Source organism: Megascapheus bottae, chromosome 15, assembly GCF_031878675.1.
Source record: "Megascapheus bottae isolate mThoBot1 chromosome 15, mThoBot2.hap1, whole genome shotgun sequence".
Taxonomy (NCBI): Eukaryota; Metazoa; Chordata; class Mammalia; order Rodentia; family Geomyidae; genus Megascapheus; species Megascapheus bottae.
The window spans coordinates 47,652,949-47,674,837 of NC_143523.1; the positions used below are offsets into that span (position 1 = coordinate 47,652,949).

Sequence of the window (21,889 nt, forward strand, 5' to 3'; positions counted from 1 at the left end):
CATTCATTTTAGTTTCCTTCTTCATTTTGAATACCGTATGACTGGTTTAATGATCTTGGCATGTGTGTAGCTTCTCTCTATGTCACAATATTAACACCCTATCCATGTTAATATGGAAAAGAGGAAGTAAAAGAGAGGTAGTTAAGGTTCCAGGGACATAGATTTGGAAGAGTGAAAAAAGACTGTAATAGTTTCAGACGAAGTTGTTCTTTAGGAACTCATTGAATACACTGTGGAGGCCAATGAAAAAATATGGTTGGGGCAATCATTTTTGTATAAGATAAAAATATAACTAATGAAGGCTATTTTGAATTTTAAAATGTACATACATACTAATAAAGCTCAAGAATTCAGTTATAGTTCTATTTGAATATTTTTATTTTAATGTATAGAGTGGTTACTCCCTTTTCAAGCCCCACAACCAACCAAAAAAAGGGAAAAAAGAACTATTTCTCTATCATGAGGGTTTTCATTTGGGATGTGAGGCTGTGGTTTAAATATGAGTTGTGTTTGGGAAAAATGTGGTTCACATCTAGCAAGTAGATACTTTTACATTTTTAAGTTATCACTTTAAGTTCCTTAATCACTTAGAATATAATTTGTTTCTGGAACTCTATTCAGCTCAGGGATTTAAAAATTCAATTATTTTAAAGATGGTTTAAAAATTGCAATGATTGATACTGATTGTGCATATTAATTGTTTCACTGTCATATTTACATGCATGAATGTATTGTACTTTGATTATGTCTACTCTTACAGCTGCCTTCTCTTATTTTCCTATTTCTGTCATCTCCTTCACTCCATCACCCTTCAGTACTTTCTCTAATTTCAGGTTGTTTCTTTTAAATATTCTACCTTCCACATATAAGAGAAAGCTTGTCTTTCTGTAGCTGGCTTGTTTTACTTAACAAGATGTCTTCAGATCCCATTTATTTTCTTGTAAATAATATCACTCTGTTCTTTATGGCTGTATATTCATTGTATACAATATTTTCTTTGTCTGTTCATCTATTGATAGACACTTAAGCTGACACCATAGCTTGGCAACTGCAGTTATTATTTTCAGTATATCTTGAGAGATTATGAAAGTCAAAAAATATTTCCTATTAAACATATTTTGTAACAATTATCGTTTGTTTTCTGAATTTATTTACTTCATTAAAAAGTGATTTAATAACATATGTGTATATGCATGTATATATGTATCTGTGTCCACGAATACGTTCCTACATGCACATTCATTTATTCATGGAATCACAGTGTTATATGTGTCGACAAGTATCGACATGTTTTTGTTGTTTTGTTGTTCTAAAAATGAGAGAGGTAGTAGAAAGGCAGTTTCCACTTCTGTCCTGTTACATTTGGTCCCCCCCAAAGAGGGCTTTTAAGGTTGCAGTGATGTACAATGGGAAAAAAAGCTAATATTACTTCATTTGTTATTGTAAATGGTCACATTGGCAAATATATTAAGATTCGTAAGGTAACAGATCTTATGTCAACTCAGTTTTGGCTGGGAGCCTTTAAAATTGGAAGTGTGTCTTGATTAGTGATCCTTAGTGACCTCAGAATCATCCAGGGCATTGCAGTTCACTCAGCAGCAAACTGAAGATCATCCTGTGGAGATTCTGATGCTCAGACGCTCCAGCATCCTGAGACCAGCAGTGGCTGAGCAGGTGTCCTTCTCCCTTTTCTGTCTCAGCTTTTCATCGATTCCTTCTTAGAGGTTTCTCTCACTACTCTACACATTTCATCATCTAGAGACTGGCTTCCAGTGAGTATGGACCTAGTCTACTTGTGACATGAAGCCTCAACAATGCCTAATTAGTGCTGCTGGCGATGCAAACATCTCTCCATAACTTTTCTAGAGGTAGAGGTTTGGAATCATCTCTTCTCAGAGCTGGGTACTTATAGACAAGCCCAGGGACATTCATGACACCTCAGATGCCCATTGACCATTAGGAGTCAGACTTATGGGTGCCAACAATGCAGTTCACAAGCAATAGGCTATATTTTTTTCAGGCTTAACCCAAATCCTGGTTGAGGCTGTGATTCTTTGGGGGAAGAGCTTGATTCTCTAAGTCATTCATCTCATGGCCTAGCCTGAACGTCCTTCAGCCTGGTCCTGCCCACTGCAGGTCTGGTGCTTTCTCTTTTTTAAAGATAAAAGAACACATACAGTACCTTAACAGGAGGGGATGGATTCTAGTGCCTGTACATGGCCCAAACTGTAGCTGATCAGATTTACATTGAGAATCCATACATCATCCACAGGAAAGGCAAGAAGCTTTTGTAATGAGGGAAGCCGAGACTAAAAACAGTAGAGGAGACATTGAATGTGTCCACTCAGTTACATGCTCACTGCATGCTGTATCCAGTGGTGCAGTAGAATGAGAAGGGTGGGTTGATTCTCTAACATGTTTGCATTTTTATTCATTTATGCATTTCTTTTTATTTTTGCTTGTTAAGTACTCACCCTTGTATTCAGAAGAGATGAATGTGTGTATAATGTAGTTACACTCTGTGGTCTGTGACTAGTTTTGTTTTGTTTATCCTGAAGTTTGTGCTTCATTTACCCCTGAGAAATTTCAGAGTTTCACAATATGACTTTTGAAATCAGTTTGGTGGCATTTCCATTTGTACAGAGCCACACAGCTGCCTTTTTTGTTTTTCTTTCAATAAAACATTTTTCTGGATCCTGTACCCACAAAGCATAAGGTCTACCTTCTTTCTAGCTGTTACTGAAAGCCCCTCTATGTAAATTTATGTGACATTTTCACTAGAAAATTGTTTAAAGAATGAATGATATTTCTGTAGTTTACTGTTTTTCACTTTAAGTACATTTTCTGACAATATGTCTTATATTAATCATTTAAGCAGTAGTAGGAGCTTTAAAGGAGTGTATTCAGCAGCAAGAATCCATGGCTCATTTAGTGCTGTCTAAAAAAATGTCTTATTGATTGGCATCCACTGTGGTTATGTGATGTAATATTTATAATATGTCACCCAGCCATACATCAAAACAAGTGTGTGTGTGTGTGTGTGTGTACGCGTGCGTGTGTGTGTGTGTGTGTGTGTGTGTGTGTGTGTTGTTTTATTTCCATGTGTGTGTTGATTTCAAAGAGGTCAGCTCAGTTTTAGGTGACATTGTGGCCAGCCACTGGACCTGAACTGGGAAGTAACTAGATTTATGAAGTTCCAGATTTCTGTGGAGTCTTTCCTCCCTTCCCTGCCCCCCCTCTCAGTAAACCCTTTTGGCTTCCTACTCTGCCCTCCAACAATGTACCCACCCAGTTGAATTTTCTTGGCACACACTACAGTAAAATGGGCTCATTAAATTCCTGTGTGAGCATGAACATACTACTGAGTTGTTGAGTTGTTGCTGGGACAGGAGGGAAATGGTGCCTGGGAGTTACTCTGCCATCCATCATAGCTCCTGGCTGAGAAATGCCCATGGACATGTTATGGGAACTGAACCTTACCTGAGCTTTGCTGTGTGGATACAGTGGCGCTCTTGTGGAATGAATGTTGAATGGATGCAAATGTGGTAACCACAGGCTTACCTGTGTGGTGCAGGAAGATAGAACAGGCAGGGAGGTCTTGGCCAGAGAGACCATCATAGCACTAAGATAACTCTGGTAGACAGGGCAAATTAGTAAGAAATTTAGGTACTCAGACTGGTCTGTCATTTGTCTTCCCTTTTACTCTTTTCCTGTCTTCTTGTTTTCTACAATGGTTTAAAAGTCAACAGTGGACAATGCCAGACTGCATCTTCAAATAATATTCAAATCAGCTTGCTCGGTTCTTAGCCTTTTGTTCTACATTCGCATGTACCCCAATAGTCACTGGTGGGCCTCTTCTTTCTCCCAATCCTCAAGTAAGCCCTGATGTATTCCTTACAACTTTAAATTATTTAAAATATGGCCTTTTTCTTTGCTCCCTGTTAAGGAGCAGCACTGGGGCCTGTCCAATGTCTGTAGCACTTAGGCCAAGGGAAGGCAGGCCCAGAAACCCTTCAGGTCTGGGCTGTCCTGGGCTACTACCATTTCCCACTACATAGAAGCTGTAAAAGTTGTGGTTTACATAACCCAGCTAGCATTCCCTAGCTAATCTACAATCTGGGCTTTGAAGATCACAAGAAAGCAAAGGTCACGACCCCAAGATCAAAGTGACAGAAGCCCACAGAGTAATTGCGGGTTAACCTCTGTAGAGGGCCTTGGACTGTCCTGTGTATGTGTAGTGTTTGCACAGAGACTTCAAACAAGCTGCCAGTGAACTGTGAGGAAAATCTACTGGTCTTTGGCAGTTATCAGGCATTCATTAATGCTGTAGGTGAGCTCACCTCAGGCTCATTAGTGTGAGATCATTGTCATCTCTCTGGGCATCTGGAGCTCTTCCACCCTCAGTGTTGTTCAGAACTCCTTGGCCTTTATTGGCTTTCTCTCAGTATCTTTATCTAGAGGAAGGTATGCAAGGGAATCAGGGCAATGAGAAGGAATGCTATGGAAGCACTTACTTTAAACCAACTTTGAGGCACAGAGAATTCAATCAAGATGATTTGAAGGAGGCATAGACATCATTGGGCCCATCCCCTCCATTTCACAGAGAGATCAACTGAGGTTCAGAAAGGCAACAGAGACTAAAACCAAAATCTTCCCCAGCCATTGGAAGATCAGCTGAAGTCCTGGACACTTTTCTCTGTCCTTTTAGCTCTAAGGTTTTCATTATGAAGACTTCCCTCCATTTGAATTTTCTCCTCCACATTTCAAGGGCTTTGGGCTCATTGCTCATTCTTTTTTGTTTTCTTTTATTAATTAGCCACATTTCACAGTTGATCAGTGCTTTTGGTCAACATGAGGTAACCTGGGTTAGTAAGCCCAACTGAGGTAATGCAGTCAACAACAAGGAATTGAAATATTTTGTTGGCACAAAGAAAGCCCTCCTGTGTTAAGCTTTGTGGAGGATTGAACACAGCTCATAGATCACCCATGGCTATGATCTGAGGTCCCAGGTAGGGCATCAGTGGCTCACTGTATCCCTATTAGATATAGTGAGCAAGAAAGCAGAAAGACATAATGCAAAGCACAAACTGTTATAAATGGAAAAAAACAAGATAGTCTAGTCACCTAAGCCTGGTTCCCTTAAGAACTTAAAACTAGCCCCCCCTTCTCTTTTTCTCCTGCCTGCCTTCTTTCCCTTGTTCCATCCTTCCTCCCCACCTCTCCCTTCCTCTTCTTTATTCCCTTCACTTCCTCCCACCCTGCTTTTTTTTCTTTCCTCATTGTGTAGCCAAGGCTGGCTTCAAACTCATGATCTTCCTATCTTTGATTTCCCAAATGTTGTCCTGAGAACATTTAGTATTTAGTGAATAGACTCAGAAAGAAACACGATTTCAGCAGATATTGGTGACAATCAGGGATTTCCTGTGGTTGTACCCTGTTAACTGGGGAGCAGCCAATTCTCCTAGGGTGACCACTGTGGGCAGAAGGAAAGAGCATCTCTCTCTCTTTGAAGTTTAGATGGACAAAAAAAACCACCAGTGCACTGAGATAGGAGTAGAAAATTGGATTTCAGAGGGAAAAAAACATAAAACTAAAACAAAACCTTTAGATTGTTCCTTTTCTCTTGCTACTGATATTCACTTTCAGCTTTGTCCTTAAAGGAGTCTTAAGAAAATGGGACACTCTGCATGAAACGAGAGAACAGTGAGATGCAGTGGTGGCTAGTCTTTCACTTTTAAGAAATCAGTTTCTAGACAGAGACAAATGAGTATTTAAATAGCTCCTAGGATCCCTGCTCTCTTCTTGATAACCTCATCTTCCATATCACAGCCCCAAATGGCTCTGGCTCCCACTACCATCAGCCCCCTGGGGGCTTCCCCTCAGCCACCTTGAGAAGGTCAGGAAAATTAGAGTAGCCCTCTGGAGCTGGGGACTTAAGACTCAGAATTTAGACGGATCTCTTTTCATTAAGCAGTGCCCTGGCTTAACAAGCAGTTTTATAAATCTGAAGCTGTCTCCGGGTGTTGCAGGATTTATGGATGGGGGTTTCTGCCATAAAGTGGTTTATGATGGCTGCCTTCTGTGTTATTAGTAGCTGTCTCTTCCTTCAACCATTGCTGTTTGATAATAGCCTTAAAACACCCAGAATTACTTACCTGCAAGGCCCATTCCCGATAGCCCCTGTTGACAGTCTGAATAAGTTTACTGCCCTTTTGTTGTACTTTACCTTCAAAACAAACTGATTGAACCATCAATAGCTCCTGGAAGCTGACAGAGGGATGTCATCTGGACTAGCCCTTGTGATTGCAGGTTATCTGGGGGAGTTAACCTTCCCACATTGTTAACTGAAATGTTTTATGTACTATGCAAGTTTAGGATACGGCTGTGATAACCCCAGTAACTAAGTAATACATCACAGTAAAGAGGTTTTGGTGCAACAAATAACACTGGATTAAATTTACAAGGGTTGAATTGATATTGTAAATGCTTTCATTCTGTGGCTTCAGGAATCTGCTCTTGTATTTTTATGGCAAACTTGTATTATACTCAGGATTGAAGCTGTGGCTTTTTGACACCCCTGACATGACCTAGAATAAAGGGAGATAGATCTCCCAAGACTAGGATAGGACAGGCAGGCCAGAAGCCTACTGACTTATCACTTGGAAATAATATTGGATCCAGTTCTAAGTCATCAAGGGCCAGGAAGATCTGGGCTGTTGTCTGGGCTCTGTATACCACAGACATACGGTTGGCAGCCCCGAGAAGGAGGCTCATGGCTGTGTCACCATGCTCATAATTCCAAAACTATTATTCCTTATGGAGTTATTTTTCACTAGGACATTGGTTCTCCGCAGGACAACAGCAGCACCTGGGAACTTATTAGAAACATAAATTCTAAGCCTCATTCCAGAACTCCTGAATCAGAAAGTCTGGGGGCTGGGGAGCAGTAATCTCTATTTTCACAGCCTCTAGGGTTTGAGCAGATGAGAATGCCTGCTTGTATTTGAGAGGCACCGCACTGTCACACAGTGCTAGAATAGAAGCTCACAGAGAGCAAAGGCCTTCTGTTTCCTTCCTCACCTTAGGACAGCACCTTGCGCAGTTCCTCACACGTGGTTGCAGCCCAGTGCTTATTTATTGAATGTATGAAAGATAAATGCAAGAAGATAACTTTGAAGGAGGAACTTTGAATGCTGGTCCCAAGTTTGGACCAAAGTTCATCCATTCAGCCTGGCTGGTGAATGTCAGATTGAATTGATGACAATTTTTCTTAATGACGTTCAAACATTTCTGAACAGTAAGTAACCACCTGGAAACTCAAGCCAATCCTGAAGATGGAAATCAAGTCACCCTGAGACTCAGGGGTGACTGGCAGTCTTGTCATCCTGTCTGTCTCTTTGATTGTATCAGAAGGGTGCTCTATACACAGTAAGCTCTTTGTCATCTAAAAATTTTTTAACTAGCTTAAAAGCTAGCACCTCTCTCTGTCTTCTTCTTTGATTTCAGGGCTGTGATCCAAAGTGAGACAAAATGACAATGTGCGGTCTGTTGTCATCGTGGTTCCTGCCAGCCCTGTGAAGGAATCTTTCACTCCATCATTAAACATTGACTGATTTTCTAATACTGATGTTGTCTTCACCTGAATATTCATCTTTCCCCACCCTACACTTAGTGGGTGTCTTTACTCCTTTGCGCGTCACTCCTGACATTGTTTCTGTCTGTACGTGTCTTTATTTGAAAGAATCTGTTGTCATCCAGACTTTGCCACTACATGCGAAAGATGGAAGTTTTCTCTGACAGTCTGAGGCCGGTGGGAATTCTACCACGGGGTAAAAAGAACATCTATGCTCTGGGTAATACGTTCCTGATTTAAAAAAAAAAAAATAAGGTTAGGATTATTTGGAAAGGTAAGGGAAATAGATAGAGGCCAGGTAGCAAGAAGGAAACAGAGTCAAATTCCAGGAGATAAATCTTTGGGGTGGACTGTGTTGGTGGGGAAAAATGTGCCCCCAAATAACCTCTGAATGTTTTGATTTTAACACACAAAAAAAGAAAATTGTCACTGGTAGCCACTAAGTAGGTGTCTCTGGCTTTTGAGTAGCCAACCAAGTCTTTCACTTGGACAGGCATATGAAGGCCATTTGGCAATAGGAAATCACTTGGCTCCTGGAAGGCACAGGCATACTATATACCCTCTTGAGGTTTTTGTGTCTCCTTTCTCCCTTAGTTTTCAATTATGCCGTGAGTAACATAGGACTCACTGAATAGTAACATGCATCTGCAGGCATCTGTACATATTTTTAGTCCTTAGCCGCACTGGTTTCTGTGTGTGGATATATTGTCCCCATTCAGGGGAGTATAGGGATTCATGTCTGACTTCCTCTGTATTCCTAGAACCTGATACATTGCTGGTGCACAGAAATATTTGCAGAGCTGGATCAATGGGGAGGTTGTTGAGTCCATTCTAGTATGTATTCTATAGATGCTGTGTAGTTACGCAAAGAGGTTTGTTTCTACCACCAAGAAGCTTATAGTTGAACTGAGAAACTAAGAAAATAACAAGGATACAGCAACATGCTGGACTGTATGGTACTAGTAACATGTTCTAGAAGCATAGAGAAGGAAGAAAGGAATGTGAGTTTAAGGTGTAGAAATTTTCATGGGGGTTGGAACTTGAAAGGTTAGAGAATCCTGGGGAGGCCTAGGAAAGGAGAAAGTGACTGATTTCTTCAGAGACCATCCATCGTTCTTGACATTATATATCACCCCTTCTTCCGGGTCAAATGGGCCCTTATCAGGTAGGGTGTTTGTCCTAGTGGTAGAGTGCTTTGCCTAGTATGCACTAAGATCTGTGCTTGATTCCTCAGTACTACATACATAGGAAAGGTTAGAAGTGGTGCAGTGGCTCAAGTGGTAAAGCTCCAGCCTTGAGAAAGCCCAGGACAGTGCTCAGACCCTGAGTTCAAGCCCCAGGACTGTCCCAAAAATTTAGGCTGTTATCAGTGACTCATTTTATTCACAAGAGTACAGGACCATCATGGAAAGCCTATCAGTAGGTGACTATCATTGAAATGGTAAAAGTATCAATAGTGTCTGTGCCTTTTAGACATTTATTTATGTGTCTGTAAAATTATATTCTATAATTTTCCTCATCTTATTAATTCTATAGAAAACTTCTTGAGGACAGTTCATCACAGGCATAGCTATTGCCTGAACCCTGGAGTCTGAAAGGTACATTTGAAGGATATAGAGCTCATTTGACATTTGTTTGACTATCAGCATCCCCTAGAAACAGAGCCCTTGTTTCTCCTTGATGAAGAGAATCTTCATATTGCCATTGTTAGAATAACCAATGATGAACAGAACGCTCTCAAGACCTTGCCTTGATTCCTCAAGGGAGCATTTCTTTCAGCTACATGTATTCTGTACTTCTTTCCTGGAGTCATGGGCTTATTACAGCTTAGTTTATTGTCCTACATGGTAATGTGAAGTCTTATCCTCTCAAGTGTACACAATGATCCACACAAATGGCTGTAATGTAAATAGCAACATGGAGTATACGTTAGTCTTCCTGAGAACTTCCTGGGTTGCAAAGAAGCTGAGCTGGAAGTCTGCTAGCTAACCCAGGTAGGGATGTGTGTCTCTACCTTTGAATCAAATGGTGTATGCAGTAAACCCACCTTATTTGTCAGTTTTTACACATAGTTTAACCAAGTATTATCAAAAGTATTTTTTAACCAGAAGAAATCTCAGAAACAAAAAAAATTCAATTTTCATATGTATTGTGCAGCTCATTTGATGCCAAGAAGGTCTGAGCCAGTCCTGAATTGTTGTCAATTGGTTTTAAATTGTCACATGATCTACTTAGTGTTTACCTGCACTGTGAAAATGTATCTTGCCCAAAGCAAATATACCCCCAAAAGCAAATTAAAAGTTATACTAATCCTTCACAAGCCAAAAGGACATGCAATTTGTTTACCTTAAATGATAAAGTGACAGTTTAAACTTATTATAAGGTAGCATGTCTTTAGTAAAAGTTGGATGATACCACAGTCAAAAATGAATCAAGGGGGCTAGGAGTTTGGCCTAGTGGTAGAGTACTTGCCTAGCATGCATGAAGACCCAGGTTCGACTCCTCAGTACCACATACATAGAAAAAAAAAGCCGGAAATGGCCCAAGTGGTAAAGCTCTAGCCTTGAGGAAAGCCCAAGGACAGTGCTCAGGCCCTGAGTTCAAGCCCCAGGACTGGCAAAGAAAAATGAATCAAGTATCTGTAGCACAACTGTAAGTTGTCATACCCTAAGCCTTCTTAGTTGTTCCTCATGGTACTCTCCTTGGAATCATATAGCTGTCAACAGCAAGGGTCTGCTGCTACTTCTAAAGTGAACTTGTGTGTCTGTGTAAAGTATTACCTTTGTAAATATCTTCAAAGAAGTGAACAAGACCTAAACTCCTAAAGGCTCAATGGTGGGTAACAAAAAAATGCCACACTGTGTCTTTGAGGCTTTACCTCGCCTCCCTGAGTAGTTTTTGACTATTCTCTTCTAGGTACTTTGTTCTGTACAAACTGCCCAACCTGAAGTTCCTGGATGCTCAGAAAGTAACCAGACAAGAACGAGAAGAGGCATTGCTCAGAGGGGCTTTCATGAAGGTGGTAAAGCCCAAGGTAGGCTGCCTATTCCCTATTCTTCATGAGAGAGACACATTTCAAACCATTGGCCATATTTTGAGCATGAGGTATGTCTTCCTTGTGTTTAAGATGCTGGTGATGTCTTATATTAGGGGTACATGCATAGATGTACTGTTGATCCTACATGAAATAGGACTGGGTATACATTGAGTCTTCCTGTGACCCAGTCTAAAGGAACATTTTTTTTTTTTGTAGATACTTCAGCCTAAAAAAACAATACCACTCAGTTCAGTGGTGAAGTAAGAAATGTTTTCTTCTTTACACTTGTGGAGTAGAAGGGAAAAGACATTCATTTTCTGTTCGGGGTGGTAGGATTTCTCTAGTCCTTCAGAAGACTTCTTTCTTACTGCTGAAGAGGAGCAAGCAGAGAGTAATTTCCTTCTACCACAGAGGAGGGCTCTGCAGCTTCTGAGATAATATTAGCACGGAAGGCAGTGTTTTCTGACAATGTGTCCCAGGGCCTGCATGTGTTCCCCACATGCAGCTCACCAGGGTCTGTTTAAGCATTGTTTACTGACCTTTCTTTTACTAACAGAGACTGTGAAAGTGAACCAGGTGCTGACTTAATGGCAGCTCTGATGAGGCAGGGGAGATCTGACTTGGGGTCACAGATTCAGACACAGGGATGTTTTTTAAGGGCATCTATTTTCCTGGGAGAAGTTTCAGTTCTTCAGTGAAGCTTGAGACTGGGGAATGGATTCAGTGACCCCCAGTGATCCCTTCAGAGAACCATCACCAGTCTGGGGCTCTATGGAGCTCTTCAGTCATCTCCCAGGATTGCTGCTTGTGTGCTTAAATTGCAGGCACGGAAATGCTGGACGTCTCGTTTGTCTTCACTTATTGACTTATAGCTCTCTATACATATATTGGAAATGATTAAGGGGAGGAAAAGAAAAAGAAATAAAATCAGAACAGAGCAGAACAATGAAATCTCTTCCATCTAGCTGCTCAGTTGGCAGCAGACCTCAAGCCACTTTCCCTGAATCCATGAGGTGCAACTGATTTCCCGTTATGCTGAATAAAATTGCTAACAGTTGTGGAAATATATGATATAGAGGGTAGAATAGTGGCAGATAAATGTATTGTTACCTGTTTCAGCATGTGGGAAATTAATTGAGTGATTCATTTCATAGCTATTAAAGTGTTTAACAGTTCTCCTTATTGGGACACAGTTTTGACGTACTGCACATGACTGCTTGTAGTTATTCCAGCCTTTATAATTTTGTCCAAGTGCAAGAATTTATTTCTTGGCCTTTTATTTAACTTTTTTTTGTTTAAAGTATTCCAGGAACAGTTGATATTGTCAAACCTAGCAGAACACAACAGTTGAAGTCTGCCATCTCTTGAGTTAGAACTTGCCCATCTTCAATTTTCCACCCTCATGTATATACATATAGATAGGTTCTTACCCTGCTCTTATTTGTCTTTGGCATATAAAACTTTCCCATGGTCCCACCACCAATTGCTTCAAAGTGAAACTTGAATGAGTAGTAAGTATATAGTCTGTTCTACTTGTTTGGGAACTTAGTACATGCCTATCTCTGTCCTACTGTTGTCACTCCATATAAGTTAATGAATGCTCATCTGACCCTATAAAGCACAAGGAACCATTCACTTGCTTTATAGATGAGGGACATCAGGCCTGAAGAAGATCACATAGATGAGAATTCCCAGGGCTAGAGCTTTTCCTTGTGTCTGATCATGGAGCCCAAGTCTTCTTACTCTATTATTCCTAGAGCAGTGAGATAAATATGTTCCCCATGGATGTCTTTGTTCAAATGAAACCTAATTAACTGTAGGTCTTAAATAAAGAAATGGAATTAGGACTCTTAGGTAGGCTAGAGATGGAGAGAATTGGAATCCCCTTGTGTTTTCTATTTTACTTTACTTTTTTTTTATTGTTGGGGTGATATACCAGTTACATTTGTCAGGTAGTAGGTACATCACTTCTTGAACATTGTTACCCCTTGCCATGTTTTTCTCTCACTTTCCCTCCACTCCCTTCAACTCCCCTCTTGCCTTTTAAACTAATAGGAAATGGCTCCTTAAAAATCCACCATTGGCTGATTGAATTATTAGCAACATCAGCAGGAGTGCTCTTCAGAGTTTCCAATTAGGTTCCAGTCAATTATAGAATTAACTCATGTTTGTGTGATTGACTCTAATATCCTTAGTAACTAAGTTAAAATGTCTTATTATTTGAGAAAAGAGAAGACAAGACTCTAATACAAACATAGGATCCATTAGTTCTCTTTTTGTGGAGGCCCGTAATTTCCAAACTGGAGAGGACTTCAGAAACTGTTGGCTCTTGTGTTGTGGATAAACAGTCTTGGAGAGGGCACATAATCCTGATTGGTTCAGGATGAAGGGTCTTTGGCCTCTGGTTAGATGCTGTATTTATGTCATGATCCTTGAAAAGCCCAAGAACATTCCACTATGTTATTGGTCTTGTGTCCAATTGTCTCTGTCTCTGAATGGCACACAATTCTCTTTTGTTGTTTTCAGAGACATACAGTGGTATTTTTCTTGCAGATAGAGGCCAAATGAACTCTTTGCTGAATTAATAAATTGGTGTTCAATAGACTACCGATTGCCTGTTCATAGTTTGTACAGACATACGTTTGCTACTCTGCGGGTGTGTATATATGCTTCCTGTCTCTGTGTATATATACATATGTATGTTCTGGAAGGTATGTATATGTTTAGAGTTGGTTTCTAAGTGTAGAGCAATTTCCTCCCTGCGAATTGCCGACACTGTGCTGTGAACACTGGCTGAAGACCTATTTTTCATAAGTGAATCAGAATCTCAAGTTGGTTTCTGTCCTTTCCAAGGCGGCGGCAGCCTGTTGTGCTTATTCAGCAGAATAAGCTGATGGATGATCAAGGAGGCCATGATTTGGGGAGCTGTTTTCATTTTATTCCTGACATAAAGTATTTGGAAGAATGGAAAATGCCTCTCCAATCATAGCCCTTGCCTTGGAGGTGGGGAGCGGGCAGGCTGGGTGTTCTCTGCTGATGCAAATGCAAAATCAGCCAGGAACTAATAGGCCCCCCTGTGTCACCAAGGTTTGATTTGGTACCTGGGAGACCGTGGGGCATGAGGAAGAGTTCTTTCTCCACCCCTCCCTCTCCTGATGACACATCTTTCCTCTGCTGTTGCCTTTTGGCTTTTGTTTTACTTTTGCCTTCTGTCTGAGCTCTGCTTGTTTTATAGAAAGATGTCATTTGTTAAGAGATGATAGCTGATGTTACTATGGGCTCTTCCACACTGTATGTGTACATACTTGTGACTGTGTATATTGACAGTTAATGAACCTAAAATAGCTAAGATTTGCTTATTTCCCAGAAATGCGTGTATACATATATATATATGTACACATATACATACACACATTTATGTCAGGGGCCAGTTGATCACACCTGTAATTCTAGCTTAGGGGGGCTGAAATCTGAGATTCCCAATTCAAAGCCAGGCAAGGCAGACAAACATGAGAGCGCCATATCTCCAATTAACTGCCAAAAAGCCTGAGGAAGCACTATGGCCCAAGTGGTAGAACACTAGCCTTGAGCAACAAAGCTAATGGACAGAGTGAGGGCCCTGATTTTGGCAATTGAATCATGCCATTCTTAATACAGAGAAGAGTATGACCTCCCCAGAAAGTCTTCTATAATGACCAGACCATAAACCCCTGGGAAATATAGATCAAAGGAGTGGAGAGGTCTGTCCAGGAGGTGGTAGCACGCTGGCCCCACACATCAGAGAGACAGCTCAAAATTCCGACAGTAACAATTGCTTAATTATGTCCTGGCTTTGTAATTATTCATCCCTGTTCTGGCAAAGAGCACAGTTGTCATTTCTTTGACATAATTATTTAAAGCTGATCCCTCTTGTTTACAGTCATGTATACAAAGTTGGCTACCAACTGTTTAATCTCTAGAGCCTTTGGGGAACCATGAGCAGTGCAGCTACAGAGACCCTGGACAGAGTAACACAGCCTATACTGGAAAGGGTTTTGGCATGTGTCTGTTTGCTTGTCTTCATGACTATTCCTTCCAGTTAATGTGTGTTGACAGATACGTTTCTTAACAGTGTTGGGGTGTCCTTGAAGCTTTGTCAAGCATTCCTTTATGTGAGCATGCTTGGGTTTCCCATCATGTGTGGCTTGTGTATTTGTACAATTTTATATAGCCTATCTGTGTGGTGATATTCTTAGATATTTATAACAGCTGTGATGTGTGTGAGTATGTGAGTGAGTAAGAAAGAAAATAAAGAAGAAAGAAGGTGAGGAGGAGGAGGAAGACAGACACAATGTGTAACATGAATAAACTCCAGTAGATGCCCCTACTAGAAATCTTTTCCATTCTACTCCTTAAGTGGAGAGTTAAAAGTGGCTTGGCCTTGAAAATTGCCTGCTCCTGGGTCCACTACACAGTCTTGCTCTTGACCTTTGCTGTTAGGACCCAATTCCCCTGTATATCTTTGGTCTCTAAAGGTATGTTTTGGGATTTCCAGGAAAAGTGCAAGTTAGGATAAAGACAGGCAGTGGTATTAACAGGGAAGCCAACTGTTGGGATGAGGTAACTCCTCATTCATTGAAATTCCAGCTCTATAAAGGCAGAAATTTGTCTTCTTTGTTTGCTTCCCTATCTCTACTACCTGGCCAATACCATAAATTTCACCAAAAGCCATAAACAACAGATCATTTTGGGAAGCGACCTGTTAGGAAATTTTACATATTTTGAACTCATTTATTCAAACAATCACATCGGGGAGGGTAACAAAACATGACATTCAGAAAACATGACGAGTTCAATCTGTGTCAGAAAAGACTAGTTTCACACTGATTTTTGCAAAGCATTTACCCAGAAATTACTTAAGCTAGAAAGATGATTGGCTGTCATGATCCCTTACCTTCACTTCCCTTTGGCTAGTGGTTTTAGAGAAGGTAAAGCTATGCGCTAAAGCTGTGCTTCCCGTTCCTTAAGTGTTCCCTGTGTCCTCTTCCTCTCAGAACCTACCTGCTGATTGTATAGCTTTTAAAGATTAAGACATAGCTTTTCTTTAAAATGTTAGGACTCCCATTCTTGAATAGTTAAAATGACATTTTCTCCCTCTCTAAACTGAACTGTGATTTTCTTTTCTGCCATCACTGTAAAGGAGCACTATCTAATGGCCAACTTGATTCACTACCATTTTTTAAATCCCTAACTACTACTTTACCAAGAGCTACCTTATTCTAAAACACTGCCATATAATATTTTTCTTTACTCTTACCCAGCCCTAGTCCAAACATGTAAAAGGTGATCAGAAATTACTTCTAGATTAGTCATAATCACTACCATTTACTCTTATGTGTTATATAAAGCTAGGGCCTTCCTGGAAATAAATATTGTAAACCAAAGATACATGCGGTTATGCAGGCAATTTGCCAATATGTGTTCAAAGTTCTCTGCAGTGGTAAACATTCTGGAGAAAAAATAGCAAAATGTCTAAAAACTGTTAGTTGATTTTTTTCTGGGTCTTTGTAACTACCTGAATATGTTGGTATTTTATGGTTCTTTTCCATTTCTGTACAGATGTTTCTTGTCTAGAGACATATTTGGATTCCATTTTCAGTTACTTTTATAGTAAGTTTTGAAGAAGAAGAAAAAGAATTTTTTAATTAATTTTTTTTGAAAATGCTTAGGCAGTATGTTTGGAAACTGCTCTGGGAGCCAAACATTTATAGTTTGTTTGTTTTTCTTCCTTGCTCCTGACTTCACAGTTTGTCATACTTATTTAAGGGGGAAGCACTGAAGGATTTTGTGTTTTTTTGCTTTTTTATTTTTCACACCCTGGCATCTCTTGTCATGAACAAATGCTTTCAGAGTATTGTTCGGAAGCAATTTCTGTAGCCTTGCATTTGAAAAGCAGGCCTCCGATTTCAAAACTAGACTGTGACAGGCAAGCCATCTCCAGTGTCCAAGGAAGCTTACTGGATGAAGAACTGAAATCCACACCAGAGAGTAGGAAAGTGATGACTGTCCATGATGGCCGAAGCCTCTGGAGCCACAAGTCACTAATGAGCTCATAGTGAAGGTCATTCTCCGAAAGCCCACTGATCACAGAGTACTGTGTTTCTAATGGAGCCATTAGCTGCTCAACCTCACATTTCCCCTTTTGGGGGGGTCTTCCCAAATGCTCCCATTTGTCCAAAGATGTTTGAGTAGACTTATGGCAATAACATCACTGAAATGAGTCATATGTTTTCAGGCTATGGAATGAGGAAGATCTTTAGGAGACATGGGCATAGCTGGGCACTGGTGACTCAACATGCAATCCTCACTACTTAGGAGGCTGAGATCTGAGGATCACTATTCAAAGCCCATCTCAGGAGGAAAGGCCATGAGATTTTTTATCACTAATTAGCCATTAAGAGTGAGAAATAAAGCTATGGCTCAACTAGTAGAGCACCAGTCTTGAGCAAAATCTCTAAAAGATAGCTCTCAGGCCTTGTATTCAAGCCCCAGTACCAGAACCAAAAACTAATAATCTATGGGAAACTTGGTTCAGCCTCTGAAATCCAATAATTGAGTGAAATATGGCAGATTGCATTTTGTTTTTAAAATATAATAGCCTTTTACTCTGCTTTTGCAATGATTTCCCCCATAAGAGAAAATAATTTTTCCCATTCCAACACTTTGGTTTGTCTATATAATGTTTTGCACAGTGGGATGTGAGTAGAAGTGAAGTGACAACATGCCAATTCTAGACCAAGGCCCTCTAAATCACTCTGCTTTTCTACTCATTTGCCCTCACATGTATGCCATTAGTTACATAAGCTACATGAGAGCTACATTGAGCAGACCTACACCTAACTTAAAGTTGGAAGCCATCCTAGTCAATCACAGACATCTGTACAGACAAGAAGTATTTGTTGCAAATTGCCAGGATTTTACATAATTGGGTAACTGCAGAAATCTGACGAATTTCATGGGTAAGGCTTCTATCCATATACCATGTTCCCAGTGCTTCCTTGATGACCTGAGCCAGCCAGAGATCTTTACTAGAATACAACTTGGGGTTTAGTAAGAGTGGTGGCAGTGGCTTGTGCCTTTGCACTGACTCCAGTGGGCTTTCTGGGTATTTGATTTGGACAGCAGGGTCATCCTGAACATCCTTTGGCTGCCTCACACACCTGGAAGCTTTCCTAGCATTGGTTAAAATAACACTCAAGCATGTGCAGAAATGTTTACTGTTTACTAGATATTGTACAGATACTGAACATTTTATTGAGGATTAATCCAGGGCCTTGCACATTCTAATATTCCACCACAGTACCACATCCCCAGCCTGCTACTTAATAATTTTATCTCTAATTTTTCTCCATGGCCTGACTCTTCAAATAATAAAAGCAATGGTCAGAGAAGTTGCAAAGATTTCTTAAAATTGTAAGGCAAAAATAGATAATAGGATATTTGTTAGGTTCATCCAGGCTTCCATGCTCATGTCTTTTCCTTTTATATACTTTAAGAAACCACCAACCTCAGACCTTGTGTTTTGTCCACCATTTATCTAAAATTCATTAACAAAGCATGACTAGATGATGAAAGGCAGGGATAAAAGAATAGAAAGACCAAGAGATTGAAGATAGTTAAAGAGAGGGGTATAATTGCCAACTCTGATCTTTGACTTCTTTCCATATGCCATTTTTTGTTACATGCATGGATGAGGCTGAGACTCAGGAGCCAGGCTATATATAGGACTATCTATATCTATATCTATATCTATATATACATACATACATACATATATATTCAGGATTCTATATATTAGGCCACATTTCAATTTTCTTGAGGGAAAGGAGGATTCTTAAGGTTTTTAATGGATAATGCTGTTTTTGAGAAAGGAAAGAAGCAGGAGTGAATTGTGCAGAGCAGTGGGTGCTGTGAAAATCTGTGTATCTTAACTGAGGACCTGTGGCTTTCAGATAAGCCAGGCTTGTGTGAGTGCTCAGGTGGCCGTTACAGTGCAGGAGCTAGGTCTGAGAGCCTCTGCATTAGTGTATCCAGAAGGAGCTGGGTGGTAGTAAGGAGTTACGACTGCAGGAAGATGAAAGCTGACAGCATCAGTGACTCTCCTAGCAATGTGTCTCTCCTAACAGTGTTTCTAAAAGTCACTGTACGTTTTCTTGCTCCCAAAGATCCTTTCCCCTAAGAGATTAGTTAACTTTGTTTTAAGTTGTGTCTTTAAGGCATTTTAACTGGTCCATGAAAATCCTTATTCCTATAATTATGGGTCATATCTGTGATGGGGCCTAATAGCTGATTATATCTGCTTGTACACATTGCCACCTAGATGTGTGCTTGATACATTTGAGAAGAGTATTTTGGGATATTATGCTCTTATAATCTTTTCATTATTTTTACAAGTTAGGCTTGAAAGGAAAAAGAGGGGGAAAGGACAATAAAGATGTTTTCTTAAGAAATTCTTGGTGAATCAAATTGAGAAACTGATTTAAAGGAATTCACATGAGAGATGTATGCCCCTCCAGGTTCTGTGTGCAGCATTGGGGGTGGGCAGCGAGCTTCTCCCCAGCAGTGGTAAGCTGAAGCAATGACTCCTCTGTAACATTACCACTTCCACATGATGCCAGGCCAGGGATGAAAAAGAGGGAATGTAAATGCTGGGGTTATTTGTCTACTAACAGAGATAAAAGGCCAGTTGGTGGTGTGTGAGAGAAGGAAGATCATTACAACATTGGCTTTCCTTCCCCTCAGTTGTACTAGTGACTTGTTCTCTTGTCCTTCTAGACGCCACAACTCTATAGAGCTCTGCCTTGCTTGGAAAACTCCTTGGAGTCTCTTAGTGACTATATGGAAACTATGGGAAGTCAAACATCCTTCATACAGGGAGGCCTATAGAATGGATGGGCTTATGATAAGCCACACACATGCCAAACTCTAGGGAAAATGCACAATGTCATTCTGAAGTTAAACCTGAATACAGGTTGACATTATTTGCCAGTACATGACAAAAGGAGGAAGGAGGGGAGGATAACATGGATCCATTCTCTACTCTGTAGGTCTAGTGACTGCCAAGGTATATGCTTTTAATAGAATGCAAGAAGAGTGAAGTTTAAGAAGATATCTTAAAAATTCATGCTAACTAACTTGAGTGATGTAGGGGAGATTCTGATACTTAGCAATTATTTTCTCTTTTTGTTGTCTCTGAAGCTAAATTTATAGGATTAGAAAATGATAGCATTAGCTTATCCGACTGAAAGGGTTAACAGGAGGACTAACCAGTGCTTGTTTCTCCCTCTAAAACCTCTAGTAACATCCAAATTCACGGACAGTTTGTGGGATTTGGCTGATAGGGTATGTCATAACTCTCAGAAGTGTGATTTTTGTCTCTCTTTCTTTTACCTACCTGTGGCTACCCTGAGTGGCCTCCACACACTCCCCAATTCCAAATGCATCCTCTGAGTCACTCTGACCAGGACAAGTGGTGTTTCGCATGCATGGTAAAGCAGGTCTGCCCTTGAGGTCCCCAAAGTCTGGTAGTACAATTAGCTTTTATTTGCTTTTCTGTTCCTTACAGTAGAGTGTCTTAGATGAACAGACAGGGCCCCATCAATAATGCACAGATGCTCTGTAATTGGGGCTTCTTTGATGTTAATTTAACTAAGTTCAGTGCCATTGTCAGTGTTAGCAATTATGCTCAGCCTTTTCACCAAGGACATTTTAGGATCATTTTATTTTTCATGTGCATTTTAAAATATGGCAGTAAATTTTGAGCTACATTACCTGAATTAGAACTCATTATTTCTTTTCAATGGCGAACTAATGCTCTCTGTCTAGGCTCCAAAGGTGTATTTTTTTTCCTTTTTGAAGTAGGGAATTTTAAATAGGGTCTACAGTTAATGAGGCTTTTAACTGATGAGTGAAATTTATAAGTGAGTCACCTTTCCTTTTTCTTTCTTTTTTTTGGGGGGGGCATTTTGGATTGCCATGGAGGCTATCTGGCTGGGTGACCTGTCTCATGTTTTATTTGGTCCATTTTTATTCATTCCTCCCTACTGCCCAACCTTTATATTTGTTCTTGACATGATTCAAACAGTTGCCTCCAGCTGTTCTTTTGGGAGGTTTAAAAATTTGAATTTATTGTGGCTATTGTACTCTATGAAAAACCTACGATTCTTCATTTGTTCATGGGCTGTGGTTGGATTTGTACTGATCCATGTGGGGGGTGGGCCACCTGAGCTACAGAAATATATTTAGGAGTGGAATGAAGACTGGCTTTGTGCCTTCTTGCCATCCAGTTTTCTATAATGAAGACAGAGATTATAGTGTGTACAATCTTTTGTGAGGGTTAAATGAGATGATGTGTGGAAGTAACCCATACTACGCTTAATACGCAGCATGGGTGGCTAATACTCTTTGTCACAGATTAGTGGGTCATGGCTTTGTGTGGGCTTCCAGTGAAGGGTAGAGTATGCATTAGTCAACTTCGGCTGCTGTGACAAAATATTACAGGCCCAGCGGGCTTAAATAATGTGTAGTTATTTCTTGTAGTGTTGAAAGTTCCAGACCAGACGTGCAGCATGGCTAGATTCAGGTATTGGCTCGGTCCCTGACTTTCACTTCTTACTGTATCCTATCCTTTTGGCAGGAAGATGAGAGGGGAAAGGGCAAATTTGAAGAAAAAAAAAGGAGGGGGAAGAGAGAAGAGGAAAAAAATGAGTCTGTCCTTATAACCCATAGTCCTACTGGAACAAGTCCTGATTTATCTTTAATTACTGCCTAAGGCCGGGGCTCCAGATCCAGGCACACAAGGGCTAAGTCTTAGACATTTGAGTTTGGAAGCTCACAGTGCAGCCCACGGCAGACACTGCCACGTATTTCGGACGCCTTCCTCGAATTTTTTGAGACTTATATGCTTCAGTGAATTATTTCTTAGTCTGCCTCCTGAAAGGAAAAAGGAGGGCATATGGTCAACCTAAGGAGACTTGGGCTCCTGAATTTGGGAGCGTCTTGAAATAATGCAAGGCGGTTTTGATCTGTGGTAATGGTGGAGGGAAACAAAAAGGGCCAAGGAAGTCACAGGGCAGGGGTCATGTAGTAAGCACCAGAGAGGAGTCTCACAGTCACTGCTATAAACAAATGCGGACAATGGGGCCCAGTGTTGGGCAGATAAGACAGCTGTAGTGACGTCT

The 21,889-nt window shown here is 40.5% G+C and overlaps 1 protein-coding gene across 1 annotated transcript in view; it reads left to right on the forward strand.

The window, feature by feature from the left end:
- Positions 1-21,889, forward strand: part of Lrmda (leucine rich melanocyte differentiation associated) — a 999,007-nt gene that overhangs the window by 588,281 nt on the left and 388,837 nt on the right. Inside the window, exon 5 of the mRNA XM_090346626.1 lies at positions 10,550-10,667. Within this exon, the coding sequence (XP_090202752.1) occupies positions 10,550-10,667 (118 nt within the window). The remainder of the gene's footprint in view (positions 1-10,549; positions 10,668-21,889) is intronic.